The sequence below is a fragment of the Crotalus tigris genome, unplaced genomic scaffold (genome assembly GCF_016545835.1).
Source record: "Crotalus tigris isolate CLP2741 ecotype Arizona unplaced genomic scaffold, ASM1654583v1 scf7180000017741.1442986301:2390832, whole genome shotgun sequence".
Lineage (NCBI taxonomy): Eukaryota > Metazoa > Chordata > Lepidosauria > Squamata > Viperidae > Crotalus > Crotalus tigris.
This window is the reverse complement of record NW_024096608.1, coordinates 881,238-900,926: the sequence shown is the minus strand read 5'-3', so window position 1 is coordinate 900,926 and position 19,689 is coordinate 881,238. Positions and strand designations below refer to the sequence as shown.

The window sequence follows — 19,689 nt, the reverse complement described above, 5'->3', positions numbered from 1 at the left end:
TTGGCGCTATCTGTTTCTTCAACTGAATCCGCTGCTTTTCTAGCGGGGATGTAGATTACAGAATCTGGGAGACCAAATTGCTTCTTTCTTTGTAGCTACATCAGAGTAGCAAGACCAAATTACCTCTATAGGAAAAGGGAAGGTGATCCTCTGGTGTCATTAAGCACCTCACGGATTGATTCAGAAAAGGAAATATCATGCTAGGTTAATGTTTTTCATTTCAAAACGCTGATTTCCTTTGTTTTATCCATGGCACGGTCAACCTTACTTCCAGAAAACCATCTCGGACCCAGATGAGAAAGCAGCTTGATCCTAAGAGAAAATTTAAGATGTGCCGAATTCATGCTCAGTAGGAGAAGAAACTCATCCCTCAGATTGTTCTACATCAGAAATACCTGCTTCTCAAAGGGAACCTTGTTTAGCACTGGTTCCGCAGGCAGTTCTTCTGTACTTCGCTGAAATAAATGGTCTTTGCAGTAAGTCAAACCCTCTTCCTCGCTGGTTACTCGTTGCAAAAGGAGCTGGCCCAGCAGATGTTCCCAGGGGTGACGGAGCCAAAGACTAGAACTGGCAAAACGGCCGTGCAACGCTGTCGCGCTCGCTCCAGTTTCTTCAGGGCAATTGGTGAAGATGGGAAAGCGGAGGGGGCGCGTCAGTGGGGCAACTGCTGGACGTGCGTTGTGTCATCAAATCATAGAAACAAAGGCTACCTATCGCTAAGCACATGCACCGGTGCAGGCGAGGGGCCCGCCCAAGATTATAACGAGGCTTCTCGGGTAACGCCCGGCTGGCCGGATCCAGGCACCTGCAGCCAGGCCAGAGTCGGGCCCCGCGTTCAGAAGCCGGGCCCGCCCCTCTTGCGAAACAGCCCGTCCCTTAGGGAGCCTGCCTCTCGGGCGTGGCGCATGCGCAGCGCGGACCTGGGGGAGCCGCCTCGGACCACAATTCCCGTCATCCCACGGAAGCCGCCGCGTCCTGGCGCGCGCGTCCCGGCCCCGCCCAGCGCTGGCGCTCGCCCCCCCCCGCCCGCCCGTCAGTCGGCGGCGAAGATGGCGAAGACCTACGACTACCTCTTCAAGCTGCTGCTGATCGGCGACTCGGGCGTGGGCAAGACGTGCCTGCTCTTCCGCTTCAGCGAGGACGCCTTCAACACCACCTTCATCTCCACTATCGGTGAGCGGCGCCGGGCGGCTTCCACCCTCCCCTCCGCCGCCGCCCGCGGGGGACTCCAACTCCCATGGCGCGCGGGCGGCCCTCCCTCCCTCCCTCCCTCTCCGCCCCCCCGCCCCGTTTCCGCTGCCCGGGAGCCTCCCCTGTGCAGCGGCCCCGTCCTGGGAGGGGGCCCGCGTAGCCCCCCCGCTTTCTTTCCCCGTGGGCGCTCCCCGCGGGGCCCGAAGGGTGGCCCAGTCCTGCTGCCCCCCCGGAAAGGGGCTGGGGGCTCCTGCCAGCCCCCGTGGCCTCCCTGGTGGCCTGTCTGGGCCGGAGGGGCACCTCTGCCCGGGTGGGGCCCGCCCCTTTGGCCCTTGGCAGGCGGTGCCCCGCCCCCACTTTGGGTCCGGCCTGGCCAGTTGAAAGCAGGGGGGCTTTGGGGAGGGGTAGCGCAGACTGGCCCCCCCTCCTTCTGAGGGGTCTCCCCCTGGTAGCGTTATCTTTGGCCAGAGCCTCTCCTAGGGAGGCTGCTTAGGGCTGCGGGCGGGGGTTCCCCCCGGGTGGGCTTATCTTGCAGCCCGTGGAAGGGCCTCGTCCTGCCAGCACCCCCTCCTCTTTGGGGGGGCTACAGAAAGATGATGGTGACAAGGCGGGGGAGGAGCGGGGAGCCACCATCTGAATTGCAAGCCACGGCCGCACTTTCCACATTTGGTTCCTAAAGTAACAGTTTTCAAAAAGCAATCGTTTATTAATCTGTTAATGCGCAGCAATAACTATCCCGGTGCCACCTTTGGTGCAATAACACAGAGTCAAAAAAGCATTTTAACTGCCGTGGTGAAAGGGAGAGCATTTTCGTGACCAGGGGTAATGATTACTATATGTGATAAGAGTAGAAACACCCTTGATGAATCTTTGAACTGCCTGTGTGACCTAGTTGCAATTTGTACTGTTTGTTTGATAAAGTAGAATGTTTTTCTTCTTTTCCGAGATAACCAGTTTTTATTGCTCAAGATTTTTATATACAGATTTTACAACTTTGGTCTTCAGTTCTTGTTTTTACTTATTTCCCATAATTGTATTGAGCCACCTAGCAGTAGAAGCCATTGGCCACTTGGTGCCCTGTAGATCTTTTTTGCTATGGTCTCAAATAATATATCATTGGGGTGCTGCCTTGGGCCTACCAGGGCTAAAACCCAAAAAGCATTGGAAAGTAACATTTGAAAGCACAGTCTTGGCAGAATCATTTTACTTCACTGATCCAGAATTTGTTTTGGGGAGTTTATTGTTTTGGTTTACTTGAGCAATTTCGGTGTGCCTGTCATTCATTTCAATCCAAATAGTGAACAGCAGATGTACTCAAGGGTGATCTTCCTGAAAGGATGACATAGCCTGATTCTATAGCCAAAGCAGCAACAGAGAGGGATAAAACATGACACTCAAGGCAATAGGTCCAACTGACTGAGAACTATTTCAGAAACTTCTGAAAGTGAACTTGATCTTTGTGCCAAGTAGTTCAGCTCCCCTATTGACTGGGTTCTCGTGTTGCACTCAGAAACACTGGAGAAGAAGGTGGTTCTGTGTTTTGACTTGGTCTGTAGCAGGGAACACAGGGCTCCAGAGCAAAACCTGTCCCAGCCTCGCCTAGCTCTGAGCTACACCACCGGTTGACCCCAAAAGAAGACCCTGGGTGGGGGGAAGTCCCCAACATGGCCGCTGCCATTTTTGCTTCCTCAGAGCATGGTGGCCTCCCCAAAGGCTGGCCTGAACTTCTCATCAAACATGAAGGAGAACAGTTGGCTCAAGGAAAGGATTGGTTCTTGCTGAAATGTCACAGGGCTGTAGCGCTGAATGCTGAGTGTCCAGAAATTATCAGGAAATGAAAGGACTTACAAGAAAAATTGCTCAGACTGGATGTTGAAGGGCGTTAAGCATGAATTCTTTTAGTAACCAGTCTTGAGCAAATGGCTTCATGTTCTCTGATATTTTGTGGGTTTTTTAGCTTTCCTGGCATATTGTTCTGCTAAGGATATAGATAGAATATCAGCATGTGAACCTTCTAAATGCTGTTGCTGTTGCTGTGTGCCATGGAAGAAAATGTTAATTATTCAGTTAATGTGAATGGAGTTCCTGTGTGGTGAAACCTTGTGTTCTAGCCTCTCTTCCTGTTGAATTAAATGAGTCCCTCACGCCACAAGCGCTCTGCATTCTTTAACAAATCAAGTAAGATTTTTTTCTTTAATTTGGGGTGTGTACATTGTCCAAATATATTGAGTATTGTATTTTAAAATATCTCAGGCTGGCGGGGGAATTCTGGGAAATGGAGTTCACACATCTTAAAATTGCCAAGGTTGGACACCTCTGGTCTAAAGTATTCCATAGTCAACTGAATGGGTTACTGTGCTATTAAACTCTGAGACATTTCCTTGAAGTCGGTTTCTTCCGAGGGGCTGTGATTCGTATTTATTTTGGTTGAAAGAAGAGGAACCTTAGGCAGAGACAGGATGCACAGGAAAAGCCCTTTGTTCCTTCACAACTTCGCTAGAAGCTTCTGATCCTCCTTATGATGAAAAATCTATCATTTGTTGCTGGAAGACATTTTGAAAAGCCTCGGCTGCTCTATAGGCGTGGTGTGGTTCTTATTCTTCCTTTCAGGTTTCATTCTCCTGCCTTGCCATCTTTGGTGGGCCGATGACCTGCAGATGTGCTGGACTGAGTTCCCATCCCCATCAGCATCTGATGAATCCCGACCCTCATATCACTCTACATGGAACAGCTGTACTCTGCAGGCAGGATTCTACAGCTTCCTTGAGGGGAAACGCTTGCCCTTAAGGCAGTGTTTCTCAACCTTGACAATTTTAAGGCATGTGGATTTCAACTCCCAGAATTCCACAGCCAGCATTGCTGGCTGTGGAATTCTGGGACTTGAAATCCACATGCCTTAAAATTGTCAAGGTTGAGAAACACTGCCTTAAACTAATCTAAAAGGGAAGTGAAACTCGACAAGATTGCCTGCAGCTTTCTTCAGAAGCTGCTTGATCATTGCATCAACTTCTAAAAGTTGCTCTGAAGTTACCAGGCCCCCTCTTGAGATCGATAGCAGGGCTGCTTGACTGCTGCAGCCGACCCATTCAGGTCCCTGCCCACCTTGATTGATTGACTACTGTCCGATGGTGTTCTGGGAAGCACGTTCAGGTTTAGAAGAGTCTTTTCTCTCCAGGGAGCAGGCTGTTCTGTTGCTGGCGTACAGGGCTGGCTCCTTTGTGATCTGGGAGGGGTTCAGAGTCAGTGCACAAACTTGCTGACTAGGAAACAAATTTGTAATATTTACATTCTTATCCAAGATGAAATCAGGATTCAAAACAGTGTTCGTAATGCTGCTTGTGTGTTCAGAGGCCTTTTTCTCTTAGAAATGGTGCATCTGGATTTAATTTTCCATTGCCCCAATTTGCTTCAAAGGAAGGTGAAGTAACATCAGCTTCTCAGCACTCTGGAACAGGGTTTCTTAAGCTTGGCAACTGTAAGATGGGTGGACTTCGACACCCAGATGTTCCCAGCCAGCAAGGGATTCTGGGAGTTGAAGTCCACCCATCTTAAAGTTGCCAAGCTTGAGACTCTGCTGTAAAAAATGTGTGGAGAGAACAGGCCCATCTTGAGAGAGACCAAAGGATGGCAACAATATCAGTAACTGAAGCCTTGCTTTAGAACCACCAGTTTAATATTTTTCATGTGTAATTTAAATGTGGCAGCACCAAACCTTTTAATAGTGAATGAATATAGTGAGAACATAGTTGTGAACTACAGGAACAAAAGTAGCAGTCCTGAATCCAATTGAATTTTGCATGAGCTAGAACTCCATTCAGATCAATGCTAAGTTTTCAAGAGCCAAACAAGGTTTAGGACCTGGATACCCTGAAGGCGTAAGATGTACTGGGACTGGAGGAAGATGGCATCAAACCGTTTCTGTAATTTTGCCAAGAGTATAAAGCGGACTTAACCAGGAAGCAATCAAAAGGTTAACTGCGCAATGGAATTTTTAATTATTTTTGTCTCAAAGTTATTTTGCTGAACAGAGCTGGAGTACCACCTTGCCAATGAGTGCGTAAAGAACGGTGATCACTTCATGTAATAGGATCGCTGTGATCGTATTAAATGTTTTTCACTTGTGGCCATAGTGTGCGTCAGATCTGTAGTTGCTTCATGGAATTTAGAAAGTGGAAAACTGGCATAAACAGAAGCATCTCAGCTTTTGGGGGGGATTTGGGGGGATATTCTGTGTATGGGTTCAAATACCTCCTACAGAAAACAGCGGAACATAAAGCAAGTGGAGACTTGTCACCATGTTGTGACTAGAGGCTTGGAAAATATCCATACAGCTCTTCTAGATCAAATATCTGTAGTTTACATGCCTGCCTCCCTCCCTCCCTCCCGGCCACTCTGTCAGAGGTGCTTGTGGTGCCTGCAATACCAAAAAATACAATTTGGGAGGGGGGAGGAGGGGAGGACTTATTTGCAGCTGCCTATCTTGATTTTTCAGCCTATGCAGCTTAACTCGTTTTAAGAGATGCTCATCCCCTTCCTAAGAGGAGCACCCTGTTTGTATACGGTGTGTGGGGGGGGAATCAGAATGATTCTGCTATTGTGGCAACTTTTCCCAAAACACATGCCTTTTAATAAAATGTATTCCTCAGACAAGGTGCCCGCCTGCCCTGGATTTTTAGATGTGAGGCCTGGCTCAGTCTGTTGCTTCCATTGACGACTCTCCAGTAGGAGTCCTGGAGGATTTTTCCTTTCTTCCCAGCCTTCTGGCTCTGCTTTCAGGCAGAGGCTTTGACACCCTTTGCCTCCCTGTTTGACAGATGCCCAGGTGCTTCATCCCCTTTAATTGGCAGATGACAGCTGTCTTTGATTCTGCACGTGCATTTATTTGACTAAGACAAATGGCTTGTTTAAATACTCATTAACCTTTAAGAACATTAGGCCCTTGTGTTCAGTTCCAAGCCCAAACATCTGCTGTGTGGAAATTATCGTGAGCTGCAAGAACAGCGAGCATGTTCCAAACAATATGTGCAAAATGCCTACCCGGATTTGAACACTAGGCACTGTTTTAGTGGGTTGTGTAGCATCTTTAAAAATTATATTCTTGTTTGATCCTAAACTCAGATTCTGATCCCATTTCTTGGCAGGAAACATCTTCAGTTGCCTGTTAACTTTCAACTACTACTGTAGGCCCTCAGGCACAATAACAAAGCAGTTTTTAATGCTGTTTTTGCCTAGAAGGTTTAAGGGCTGCAGGTAATCTGAGATGGCCCTGCTTGAGATGCTCCAGCTTGTGGGTTGGGACTTCAGGGAAGATCCTCAAGCCCTTGTCAAGGCAGAGTTGGCTTTGGCTTTGTGCATGGCCTCTCCTGGGAATAACAAGGCATGCTTTGAATAAGACATATTTCATGGTTGAATGTTATCTGAATAGATGTTTAATCGCTACTAATATGCCCTTGTAAAACCGCAAAATATAACTCTGTGTTCAGAACTAAGCTCACTTTTTGGTTGCCTGAGAAATCCTAGCAATTTTCCACCAAGGATGTAGCATGCTTCTACTGCGATAAACCTCTCACTAGCCTTTCTTTCTCCTGTTATTAAATTTGGGCAACACAGCAGTATGTTGATATTTGCTCTACATAAAAATAATTGAGTCTTATCCTCTCATTTATGATGTGGTAGTAAACCAATTTATATTAACCACATTTAGGTAATGACCAGAGCACCAGAATGATTACTGTCTTAAGTAGATCCATTTGAACTTTCCTTTAGAGCTATGGAGTGTGTTTCCAGAATTGTCCTGCAATATGCATACAGAATTCGACATCTCTGTTGATCTTACTAGGATATTCAGCTTCTCCGGTAGTAAAACATAAAGTTTTCTTTTCTAATCTACCTGTTAAAGAACGGGATTTGTCTTTTTTTTTTTTTTGCCACGCTATTTTTGAGCTTGATGCTCAATCTTATTCTGACTCAAAGGCTGGAGGGGGGCGGTCCTGATGCTCCAGATAAAAAGGATGAATCTGACTTGTTTTTAGAATCTGACCTGGACCTCTCCAAAGGGGGAGAAGAATGCTCCATAGATGCCAAACACAACTGTGTCTCTTAAAGGAAAAACTCATTCTCTGTTAGAAGAGAAATCGGTCGGTCCTATGAACTTCCTATGCCTGAATTCCACACTGCTGAAGTCACAGTGGAGTCCTGAGGCATCTTGATGGAAAGTGATTGCCTGCCTGAATTTCTCTCTGAACAACCTTCCAGCTGTTGAGAGTTCTCTGCTGGACTGGGATAGGTGCCATGCAACAATTGCGTGGTTAGCAACATCCTTCTTAAAGGAGCCTCACAAGACAATGGAGAACCTGTCGGTTCCTTTAATTGGACAGCGCTCCCGGAGCAGTGTCGTTTCTGGATGTGGTTCCTGGGAATGTTTTCCCATCTTTAGGAATTTGTTTCCCCTACCTGTAATTCTGCTGAGGTGGACAGTGTGAATAGCAATATCGGATTACTTCTCTGCTCCTTTGGTCTAGGACTAGGTCTAGGTTGACAAATTATGGCGGACAAAGGCCACCAGACAATCTGATGCAATGCCAGGGCTTGGCCAGTCTATGTCAAAGAGGAGAGAGATCCTAAGCTCTAAGTAGGATCCCATTGCTTCCCTCTAGAAAAGTGATCCGATTCACCATGTTTGTGCATCTGTAGCTAGCAATTGGGCTGTTGAGGCATAATCTAGAAGTGAAATTCTGAATCTTTCTTCCACAAGGACTGTCCCTTTGAAGTGAATATTTCAGAGTAAAATTGCTGTGGTCCAGTTTGAAGAAAACACTGAGTTTTGGAGTGCCTGGGCCACACGGGGAGGCTCTGCAGTAAAGTAGTGCTGCTCGAACCCAACTCATGAATTGGGCTAGTTTTGAAGGCTACATAGAAAGTACAGATGGCTCAAAAATACCTCAACAGAGTAACACCTATTCTATGGGAGCTGCACTGGCTTCCAGTGTATTTCTGGGTACCATTCAGAGTCATTAATTACTGTAGTTCATAGGAGTGTAAGGATACAAGAATAGAACATCTGTGCCTATTTTTCCGATCCTTTGTCTGCGACAGGATTAATTATGCCTTACCAAGTTTAACTAGTTTTTTATTTTTCATTCTTCCATCTTCAGGAATTTGCATTTGAGAGGCTAGTAAACAGATTATTTGCAACTTTGGACCATGATGAGGTTCAGAGAGATAGAGCCCAGCAGTGGGTCTTTTTCTAGATAGTCACCCAGTTCCCTGAAGCCAAGGAATCTCATCTAATCTCATACTACCTGGGAGACATTTCCAAAGCAGAATAAACCTCAGTGTGATTTTTGTGTCTGTAGAATAAGAGGAAATGTGGAAATGTCTCCAAAGGTCAGAGTGGCAAGCCAGATGGCTGTGTGTGGTGTATCTGTTGTATAGCATCAGGAATAGGTGCTGTGTTTCAGACCGCATGCGCTGGGCTACCTATCTGGTTGGGGTCTCTAGTGTGGTGTTCTTTTAATGCTGATCTCTGTGAGAAGCCCAGTTACTGTCATGCAGGCCCTTTTTATATTTGATAATGTCAAATGTTTGCTTCCCCAGCAGATTCCAAACAGGGCAAATCTACAACTGGTTGTGGCTGTCCCTGGTCACGTGACCACGACTCATGTTTTTTGCCATTTTCTGGCAAAACCCATTTAGGGGAAATTGGCTTGCTTAATGAAAAAGGCTGGAAAATTGCTTCTGGTCACATGGGTGCCTCGATTTACGACCGCAATGATTTATGATTGTAATTTCCAGCTCAGTCAAGGTTGCAGGTCCAGGGCTTCCTGTGTGAACATGCAACAACTGGTCAGCACAGCAGGGCATGACAGACAATATCTGGAAAGCCAGCGAAACCATCCTTTCTATGGCACTTAGCATATTTGAAGCTTTTCAAAACATAATTGAAACCAGCAAATCATCCTTCATGCACCTCCCTTCGTCAGATGTCGGTCACGCCACTGTGTCTTGGAGGCTGCATCTCACGAAACCTTGTCTCTTGTCAGAAAGCCACAGACCGAGGCTCCTCTCCTCCTCTCACATCAGCCGCGATCCCATTGTCCACTTTGTTGGTTGATTGGCCTGGTTCTCAAAAGAGGGCAGCCAGATCGAAAGGCTGCATTCTGCAAGGATAAAACTCCCCCTCCAGGACCTTTGCTGTCTCCTTGTCCATTAAATTCAGAATCTTTGAAAGGAGCTGTAATTTTTTACCAGCTTGTTGATGGACAGACTGGAAATTGAAAGTATATTGTTTGCAGTGAAAGCCCAGCCAAAGATGGGCAACTATGGCGACTTGCGGAGTTCAACTCCTAGAATTCCTGAACCAGCATGGCTGGCTCAGGAATTCTGGGAGTTGAAGTCCACAGGTCATAAAGTTGCCGTAGTTGCCCACCCCGGCCCTAAGCGGAAAGCGAATGGTCATATCTGTGAGTGGGAAAAGTGGACTTTCAGCCCCAACCAGAACAGGACTCCCGAGCCTGGAATTGCTACGTGGGGAAACATAGAGTGAAGGCTGAGGCTGCAGGAAGGCAGCTTGGGAAGAATCGTGCTCTTCCTTGACCTGCATTCCTTCAATCAAAGGCTGTCTTTGTTCTTGTTGCAAATTCCTCCTTGTGTAGACTCTGTTCGCATCGGCAGTGTTCCTTTTCAATGCTGGGGAGAGACGGGGCTCCCCTTTTTTCCTGTTAACCTTGAGCTCTTTTCCAAAACGCAGCCTCGCAGCAGAGGTGGTGGTGAGGAGGGGGTCCGAGAGAAGCCCACCTAGATGGCTGCTGGAGGGAGGAGGCTCAAGGCAAGCCAACCCTTTCATGCCCCCACAAATACAGGGAGTGTTATGCTCACTTCTGATAGCGGCCAGCCGCAGGCCTGTGTGCCCTTTGGATGCAAAGTCTTTGGGAATCCTCAAGCTGTAGACCTGGCTGGGAAGTTTAAACAGTTTTGGAAGGAGGCAATAAACCCATTTCCGTATTATTGCTAAGAAAATTCACATCCTTCTCTCTGCGGTCAGGAGACATCGAGCTCCATTCTCAGAAAACCTTCACTTTGCCCTAATTGAGAGGGGACATTCTGTTCTGCGGAAGCATTAATCTTGCTTGACTCAGAAAAGGGTTGGCTGATACAAGCTCAGTGCAGAAGCCCAGCTGTTCCCTTCTGGAGCCCCTTGGGCAGCGGGACGGTCAGTGCCGTTCTTTCCAGGTCTTGGCCTAATTCCACCACTTTTGCCCAGGGCACGTGGGAGTCCAGCTTCTGCTGGGGAAGCACTTGATGCTTTCTGGAGTTTACCTTTTGAATGCACGGGGCAGGGCCTCCAACCTGGGGGAGCCTCTGCTGTGTTTCCGCGGAATCTGCTGTTCTGAAAGGCTTGGAAGCTGTAGAGAAAAACGTGGGGACCTTTCACTGCACACATATTCATCCTGATCCGTGTCTGCCTGCCAGATCGTTGGCAGGCCATCAGAATTTGCAGTTGCTCTAGGAGAGGTGACCAACCAAGGCCTTGAGTTTAAGCATTCCCCTTAAAATTAAGCCTTCTTTTAGTGCAGTGTTTCTCAGAATGGTGGACTTCAGCTCCTAGAATCCCCCAGCCAGCCATGGTGGCTGGGGAATTCTGGGAGTGGAAAACCAGCCATCTTCCGGCTGCCAATGTTGACCAACATTGGCCTAGTGGCCCAACAAGGCATTCAGACAGACACTCCAATGTGCAACTCTGTATTTGCTTGCGGAAGAAAACAGTCAAGCTGCTACCAGTCTCAAAATTTCAGCTCTGCTCTCCGTTGGGCTGTTTCGCGTGTCTTGCAACCTGCTTCTCCGGAAGCAGCAACCAGTCAGCAGACCTCTGGTGGGAATGGATGCAGCAGCACACCACTTCCTGTTGCTGAAGGGAGGAAGCATCAGTGGGTGGTTCACGACAGCCCCTTGCAAAGAGCTGCAAGATTTAGTAAGACTTTCCATTGTCGCCCTGAAAGGAAAAAGAAAAGAAAAGAAAACTACGCCAGGCCTCACGCTGGAATCCATCCACTGGGTTATAGAGATATTTAAACCAGCTGAGCTCTGGGGAATTATCCAAAATTCCTTTTGTAGCTACAAAATTGTATATTTCTTTTCCCTGCGTGTAGACAAAAACATATTTGTGGGTACAACTGCATCTCTGCATTTGCAAAAAAGGGATGTTAGGCAAGGTGGAACTGTAGTTTAATTTGAGTTCTTTATATCCCCAGTGGAACTGGGGTTACCATTTATTTAAACAGAGACTTTTGTTTTGGAACAGTTCGGACAGAATTCACTTAATTAAGGGTGGTGGAGATTTTGGTGGGTTTAATCCCGAAGGTGCTTTGCTTGTTCTGAATTCTCGGGTGCGGGAGAGCGTTGCAGCAAGACAGAACAGAGCCCTAATGTGATTCCCCTCCTTTTTATTTTTTCTTTTTAGGAATTGACTTTAAAATCAGAACAATAGAACTAGATGGGAAGAAAATCAAACTGCAGATATGGTAAGTGATCAAAACGCAACTGGCTTGCGGACACAAGTGGGAGCTCCCAGAGTGGAGGTCTTCCTTTCTGAAACTCCATGCAAAAGTATCTTTGAAGACGTCAGAGCTGGGCAGCGTAGCCTGAGGCCTCTTTGGGTGTGGCAGAAGTTTGGCCTTCTTGACTGTTTTGGACTTTGTCCAAGATATCTGGATTTAAAGCTCCATTTAATCAGCATTTAATGGAAATCAAACCGAGTGAGGAGAACGTGCACAAGGCCTAACCTCAGGGAGGGGGTTACTTGGGGGGGGGGAAATCAAGGCTTGACCTGCAAGCTGCATTCTAGAACCTTTTGGCTTGTCAGAGCCTTGGGTGGGGTCGGCCTTCAGTCTGCAACTCGGTTGGGTTCGAGGCTATGCTCAACCCGATTGTGGGTAGAGTTGTGTGCCAGCCAAGCAAAAAGTGAAGCAGTGTTGGGGTGCTTGGGAAGGGGATGAAGCATGATTTCCCCTCTTCCCCCCCCCCCCCCGGCCTCAGTTTGATGATGTATCTTGCTTTTCAGGGACACAGCGGGCCAGGAGAGATTCCGCACCATCACAACAGCCTATTACAGAGGTGCCATGGTGAGTGTGCATTCTCAAGCTTGCTTTTGTGAGAAGTTCACTTAAACTCACCCCTCTGCAGCCCATTTTCCACGGCAGGCCAGCCACGTGTGGGCTTGCTCTGGAGGAGCAGAGTCTGGGGTCCTGCCTTTCTCGAGTTCTCCCCCCCCCCCAGGCCCATAAGGGTGGCATCAGTAAGAAAGGTTGAGGTTTCACGAGCAGGAAGGGAACTGCGAGCAACCTGTGACTGTGGCACTTCCCAAGTGCTTTGCCACCTCTCTGAGGTTGCGGAGTGGCTGTTTACAGCTGCTGACTTTCTCTCTGGCCAAACCTGGGAAGTAGCCGATGAACACACTGCAGAAAAAGTGAGAAATGGTTGACGCAGAAGCGGAATCTTCAGGAGGCCATTAAAGCTTAGGAGTGGGTTCTGTGGGGAAAAGTAGGGCCTGAATGCATTTGGGGGGAGGGGGGAGGCCCTTCTGCCTTCCTTCCCAACAGCCAGGGCCTTTCAAGCTGCAGCGGAAGGATCCGGAGGTTGGAGCACAGAGGAGGGGAAGCATTCTGCTTCTGCCTTTCCAGGGGGCTTGCCAGGGTCTCGGACTGAAACCAAGAGGTCAAACTAGATCTTTGATGAAATTGCTGCAACAGAAGAAAAGGAGGCGATGGCTGCGTCTGAAGCCTGGCTTTTTAATTTGCGGTGAACACCTCAGTTAACAAACTTAGATATCCACCGTTGACCTGGGGATGGTTGAGGGATGAAGCTTGTTTTAATCAACGCAGAAAGATCCGTTGTAGCCACTGTGGAGTGATGGTGGCTGCACTCTTTGTTTTTCCCCCAGGGGATAATGCTGGTTTACGATATCACCAATGAAAAGTCTTTTGACAATATTAAAAACTGGATCAGGAACATTGAAGAGGTAGGTGTGCCTGGAAGGGAAAGAGACGTGGGGGCTTTTGCATGGTCCCATGTAGACAAGTCACAGAAGGGCTGGGGGAGGGGAGAAATAGATTGATTCTTTTTTCTTGGGAGAGACTAGCTGAGGACCCCCACCGTGGAGCTTTTCTGTGGCAGAAAGCTAAAACAAGGACCAGCTAACACAAAGGGGGACTCGGAGTTTGTGCCTGCAGCTTCTCCGTGCTTGAGCTTCCATTGTCTGTTTTTTCTCCTTGAGTCACGGCATTCCAGATTTCCTCTCCTGTTGGCAGGAATCCTGCTCAGGTTTGGGCTGGGCCCTCGCTCGTTTCCTCTCCTCCTCCTCCTCCTCCTCCTCCTCCTCCTCCTCCTCCTCCTCCTCCTCCTCCTCCTCCGAGTGCTGAAGCTTTGTTTACCCCTGGGTGCAGCCTGTGAGCAAAGCAGACTTTAAAAGGAGGGCTTTACAAAGCTCAGCCTCCAGGAAGATAATTTTGGACAGAGCCCCTCCCTCCCTCCCTCCCTCCCTCCCTCCCTCCCTCCCTCCCTCCCTCCCTCCCAAGGCTTTGGGTTCAGAACATGGCAGGGCATCCTAAGGCTGCTTTTTTAAACTCCCGTTTCTTCACCCAGCACGCTTCTTCGGATGTGGAAAGGATGATCCTGGGCAACAAATCTGACATGAATGAGAAAAGGCAAGTTTCGAAGGAAAAAGGAGAAAAGGTAAATCTCATGAAAACAGTTTCTAATATCGGAGCTGCCTTTTTCTTGGGGGGGGAGGGAGGAACAGTGGCAGTCTGCAGTGGCAAAAAATCAGGAGGGTTTCGGCAGCCTCTTTCCTGACAAGTGTGATGAAGGAGCAGGAGCTTTCTTGAACTGCGGCCTTTTCATAAAATTAGTTAGAAAGGGGCCGCCAGAGCCTCCACCCCATTTTGTCTTCAGAGATAGTTTTGCAGACAGGTTTCCTTGTTCCCCAGCTGAAGAGTGTAAGAGGTCCAAGTGTCAAAACTTGCATTCAGACTTTCCATTTATGGAATCGCTGACTCTGATTGCTTGTTGAAATCTTCATATTGCAGTTAGCAATTGACTATGGCATCAAATTTCTGGAAACCAGTGCAAAGTCCAGCATCAACGTGGAAGAGGTAAGCACAGCGTAGATGCCAGCAGCCGTGAAGCTGACGTCTCAGAGAGCGAGGGGGAGCAGGACCCCCTCCCTCTCTCTGCCTCTCAAGCATTTCAAGACCTGCTTGCCACTGCTTGTCTGAGGACCGTAAAGTCTGTCCCTCTGTGGCCGGGACTCGATTCCGCTCCCCCTGGCCTCTTCAGTGAAAAGGGGGCGGTGGGGGACGAGAGCCAGCCCATCTGTGTCTCCTCACCTGGCGGCCTCCTGAGTCTTGTCGAAGGCTGGCACCCGGGGGACCAGCCCTCCCCCCTCCAGGGACAGGCTCCATCTGCTTGTTGGCTTTGTCCTTCCGTGGTAGAGAGCAGATCCCTCGACTCTTCTGCAGGGCTTCTGCCTTCTGGGGGGCAAGGCTGATGCCGTACAACTCCTTCTTGACCCTCCTTAGCAACCCCCTCCTGGCATAAACCTTTCCCACCCCTCCCTGGCAAGGGTGGAATGCCAGCAGGGGTGTTTGGGGAGAAAGATTGATTTCTGGTTGGAATTCAAAGCTCAAAATTTGAGAAAGGCAATTGAAGGACTTCATTCTGCACTCCAAAGTAATTGCCTGAAGTCCACTGGAGTTGGGTGGCCTATCAGTTTAAATTTAATAATTTAATTAATAAATTATCTGGATCTCATTGTATCTTTTCTCTTCCTTCCAGGCTTTCTTCACCCTTGCACGAGATATTATGACAAAACTCAACAAAAAAATGGTTGGTTTCTTTTGGTACTAATATATCCTGATTAGCGTGGCTTCTGCACTTTGCGGGGACTAAAAGGGGTTGCTGGCCTAAGCAATTCAAAGCTTAACAGCCAATCAAAATTCTCCCTAAAAGAGCAGCATCTGACCATCTGTGCTGTCCAGCTGTGGAGGGATTGGGAGCATTGAATCGGTCAGTCACCGCCTTAATGAGCCCCTCACCTCACCTGGTACAAAAAGAGAACACACACACACACACACACACACACACACACACACACACACACACGGTGCACTCCAGCCACAGTCAAAATTAACAAGCAAAAACTAACAACAGTTGGCAAGGCAAAGATTTATTTGATCAATGATCCGGACAGTAAAAAGCCAGGCCCAAAATGGCATTACAGTAATAAAGCATAATGAACAACCATTTCAAACTATGTGAAATTCCAATGGGAGTTAAAATTACACAAAGGCAATAAAATCAATGGACACTATGATATATTTACATTACAGTAAAAAAAACCATTTTCATATGTTACACACACATATTACGTTATGTATCTGTAAGCTCTAAACTTGAAAACGTGACACCCCAGCTGTCAGATGGCTGCAGAGGTTGACAGCCCATCAGCCCCGCCCTCTGCTTTCAGCATCTCTTCCTGCCACCTCCAGCAGCTGCTCCGCTTTATTCAGTGGGTACATTTGGAACCCTATCTGATGGAGGTCAGACGGTCCTCCTGGATTGCCAGCAGGGGGACCCGAACTCAGGACTAGGCCGGCAATCCTTGGGATGAACAGGCCTGGCCTGACTACGCAGCCTTGAGCTCTTCCAATCTGCCTGTAAAGATTGTGGATTTCCCTCCGGTTTGCCCAGAAATTAATTTGTATTTTGAAGGTGAGGATCAGGCCAAAGCGTTGCGCAATCTCTCAGCGAGACCTCCCGCACAACCGTCTTGAAACACGGCAACTGCGGCAAATAGTTGTGTGAGCTTGCAAAAGGATTGCTGGTCTCTGCCTTCTCCTTCCCTTTCAGATCAAGAATTGTATTCTTTTGATTTTCCCAAATGTCCTGGACTGACTGTGGACAAACCCAAAGTCGTCATCTTTTTCACTGGCTCCTTCAAACTAAAACATGTAATTTCTTTTCCCGATTGTTCCCCGACCTGCCAGATAATAGAAAAGGCCACGGGTAGCATCCATGTGCAGGAAGCATGATCAAGTGGGGCTTCTTCCTGCCCAACAGAGATTTACATAAGCATTTTCCATGGCTGCTTCCGTCACAATGCTGGCTGATGTCTTCGTTGGTACTTTCTGAACTCCTGACATTTTTCTGAATTTCATTTGAATTACATTTCTCTCCTGTTTCAGGAAAAAAAGGGAAAAGTTATGGAGTTTTTTTTAAAAAACCAGCTGGTACCCTGGCAGAGTTTAAAAAGAAACCTACAAATAAGCGCTTGGACCGGGCAATCTCCTAGCTGCTTTCCCTTGGAATTTGAGGGTGTTTCGCCTCTTAATAACCTGCCCTCCTTTTCCTTCTCGCCTCTCTCCCTAGAATGACAACATTTCGGCAGGGGCAAGCGGGCCCGTGAAGATCACAGAGAACCGGTCGAAGAAGAGCAGCTTCTTTCGATGCACGCTGCTTTGATGAACTTCTCCTAAGAGACTGCAGCATACCTAGAACAAAAAAATACCTTTTCCTGCTTCTCCGAAAGCACAGGCTCCGCCCGGCTGCTGCTGAGGGCTCTGCTTGGACCTAGAATGGGCTAAACCAAGATAATGGATGGAGACTCTCTCTCTGTTGACTGCCATCGTCTGTCTCCCCCTCCCTCCGAGACGTGGAAGCTGTGAAGTTGAGAGACTCCTGCCTGCCGGAGCTCCGTTTTCTTTCTTTCTTTCACTGCCTGCTTCAAAAACTGCTGAGTATATTCTTTGCACATTTCTGTTGTCCTCGGTGGAAAGTTGGGGCCGAGGCAGAGATGCCCAGTGGGTTGTTGGTTGGTTGTCCAGTCACTCTAGGAGCCCTCCTTACAGGCTTTGTCTGCTTCATTTTCTTTCCTCTCCAGCGACTGCAAACGTCTTTGTTTATCAAGGGCATGATCCTGTCCCCCCCCCAGGGGCAGCTAGGGCCTCCGGGGTGGGGGGAAGAGGGGGGGCTCTGCTATCTGAAACAACAGTCCATCCTCCCCTCCTTCAGGTGCAGATCGTTGACCTCCGGTCCAGGCAGGAGGACCTAGGGCTCTGCGGCCTTCAAAGGGGAATTGGGCCTTGTGGGAAACTGGGGTACACGTACGGTGGGCACACGTTCTGAACCCAGGGATGCCAATAAACAATGCCACCATAATGTGGAGGTGGGAAACTCAAACCACTTAAAAGCTCCTGTGGGGTTCAGATGGTTTAACAAATACACACACCTGTGTCGGTCGAAATGAATTTGCTTTTCTGGTGCAGGAGGTTCCCTTTCTGGGTCCTGGATGTCCCCTCGCTCTTGTTCCTTAATCTGGCTCTGCGGAGACTTCGGGTCTGCTTCCTGGGGCATTTGGTTGAACCCAGGGCCCGGTTTTCCTCCCTGCATGAGGTGTGGTGACTCTTTGAACGCTGATAGAGAAGGCCGGGCGGGCGCAGCCTGGGTCCCTGTCGAAAGGCAGCGATGACTTGACGAGGACTTTCCTTGGGTCTTGAAGACGCAGAGCTTTAAGCAGACTGACACTGAGCTGCCTTTTCCATTCCGGGCTTGGTGTGTGATGCCGCAACCGGACTCCTCTGAACGGGTGCTTTGCTTTTATTGACGTGCCAAACCAACGCGGGGCGGCTCCTGCCTCCCCCACCTGCCCTGGGAAGCGCTGCCTTCCCACAGTCCACTCTGTTCACCGTACAGGATTTCATTCCTGAGCACTGACCTCAGTCTTGTTACCTGAAGCAGGTGAGCTATTTTGGCAGGCCTTCCTGTCTTCAGCTCCTCCATTGGGCCCTTCGGAAATGGCTGTGATGCCCCCCTGAGGGTCAGCAAGTGGGCAGAGTCGGCCTCATCCTCCCTTCAGCCCAAACGGTGCAGTGCTTTCTTTGAGATGGGGGGGGGCTGTATCCACAGGGCGTGCCCACCCTCAAATCCTCCCTCTCAGGATTGTCATGAAACCCAAACTGTCGTTCAGTCTTTCCTTCCCTTGGCTTTCCTCTTGGTATCCTTTTCTCCCATATCTTGGGTTCTGCCAACAGACGCTTCGTCTCTGAGAACATTCCCTCGAGAGAGCCTGCAACTAGTTGGAATGTTATAAAGTGCTTTTTGAAGCAGCAGCATATTGGGGTATCTACTCTGTTTTATTAAAAAAAATGCTATTTTCTTACTTCTAGCTGTGCTACAGTGTACATAATTTGAGTAAGACCATAGGAAATTCACTTTAAGTTTGGTGTTGTAAGGTTAACACACAATTAACTTTCCTTTATAATGTTAAAGTTTAGGTTTTGTTCCTGTCGGTTGTTTAAGGACAGAATTATTTCTTCCCTGCTGGATTTTTTTTAAGAGACCGTCACCTGAAAACAACCTTAGTCTTAAGGAAGAGGAATCACCTCTGCAGCCACGTGAAGGCCAAGGTGCCTGCTGATTTTCCCCCCGCCCTGGCTCCCTGGTAGGGAAAGCTTCTCAAGAGCGATCTGTTGCCTCTTCTCCTTCTCCAATCTGGGTGCTCCAGATGTGCCGGGCTGCTGTTCCCATCACTCGGGGTTGGCTGCAGCACAGCACATCTGATGGGCAGCCAGTTGAGGAAAGGCCAACAGTGGCGGTGGGGTTGACCTCCCCTCCTTCGCATGAGCAGAGCAGGCCCCTTGCAAAGCGGGGGCCCTCAGAAGCCAACCCTGGCTAGCACTGAGGCCCACCCCGGAGGGCTCCCTGCCTCTTCTGGCCCTTCTTCAGGGGGGGGCATCGGACCTTGCTCCCCGTGAGAGGAGGGCTTGAGTCCTGCCCCCGTCCTGGGAAGGGAAGGCAGCCCGTCCGTCCTTTCATCACGGCCGTCTTCTTCTCTCCCACTTTAAGGATTCTTAAGTGTTACCTGCCCAGTTCCACCTCCAGGCTCCGGGGCTGCATGTGAGGGAGGCCATAAAAAGAAACTTCTGAACTTACATCTTATGTATAGTCCCTGTATAATATTTGCCAGCTTTTTTTTAATAAATGGGGTATGTACACGTACCAAGCGCTTTCCCACGTCTTATTTTCAGAAAGAATAAAATCCATTATGACTGGTAGCCACCTTGGTATGTTGCGCTGAATATGTCTGTCACTCATTTGGTTAGAGTTTGCAAGGCTTTCAACTGCAATTAAAATGGACAAAGGATTTGGTAATTAGAGAAATGCTGAAATGGGAAATGTTGTAAGGTCAAATATACTGAAATGGATCTCTGCATTGGTATTGCCGTATTCTAATGTTATGGTTTAATTTTTCTAAAAAATTAAAATAAATTACATTCTAGAGTAAATCACAATTAGCAGGAAAGTTACACAACTTCTGGAAAACGTTGAGTGCATTCCTGTGGCCTTACAGATGACTTTATGTACAAATGAAATTTAATCCAATATTCTAAATTTGTATGGTCCCAAAACAGACTAATTTTTACCTAGAGTTATATCCAAAGGCCT

General features: G+C 48.3%; 1 protein-coding gene across 2 annotated transcripts; it reads left to right on the top strand.

Moving 5' to 3' along the window:
- The first annotated feature begins 1,025 nt into the window (after positions 1 to 1,025).
- RAB8B (RAB8B, member RAS oncogene family) lies at positions 1,026 to 19,246 on the top strand. Of its 2 annotated transcripts, none has more exons than XM_039340050.1 (8): positions 1,026 to 1,173; positions 11,651 to 11,711; positions 12,251 to 12,311; positions 13,130 to 13,207; positions 13,831 to 13,920; positions 14,274 to 14,339; positions 15,022 to 15,072; positions 16,615 to 19,246. In XM_039340050.1, the coding sequence occupies exons 1-8, from the start codon at positions 1,050 to 1,052 to the stop codon at positions 16,705 to 16,707; spliced, it is 624 nt and encodes a 207-aa protein (XP_039195984.1). In that variant the 5' UTR covers positions 1,026 to 1,049; the 3' UTR covers positions 16,708 to 19,246. The 2 variants fall into 2 exon arrangements, with proteins under 2 accessions (XP_039195984.1, XP_039195983.1); XM_039340049.1 differs by lacking the exon at positions 1,026 to 1,173 and adding an exon at positions 3,859 to 3,935.
- The last annotated feature ends 443 nt before the right edge of the window (positions 19,247 to 19,689 follow it).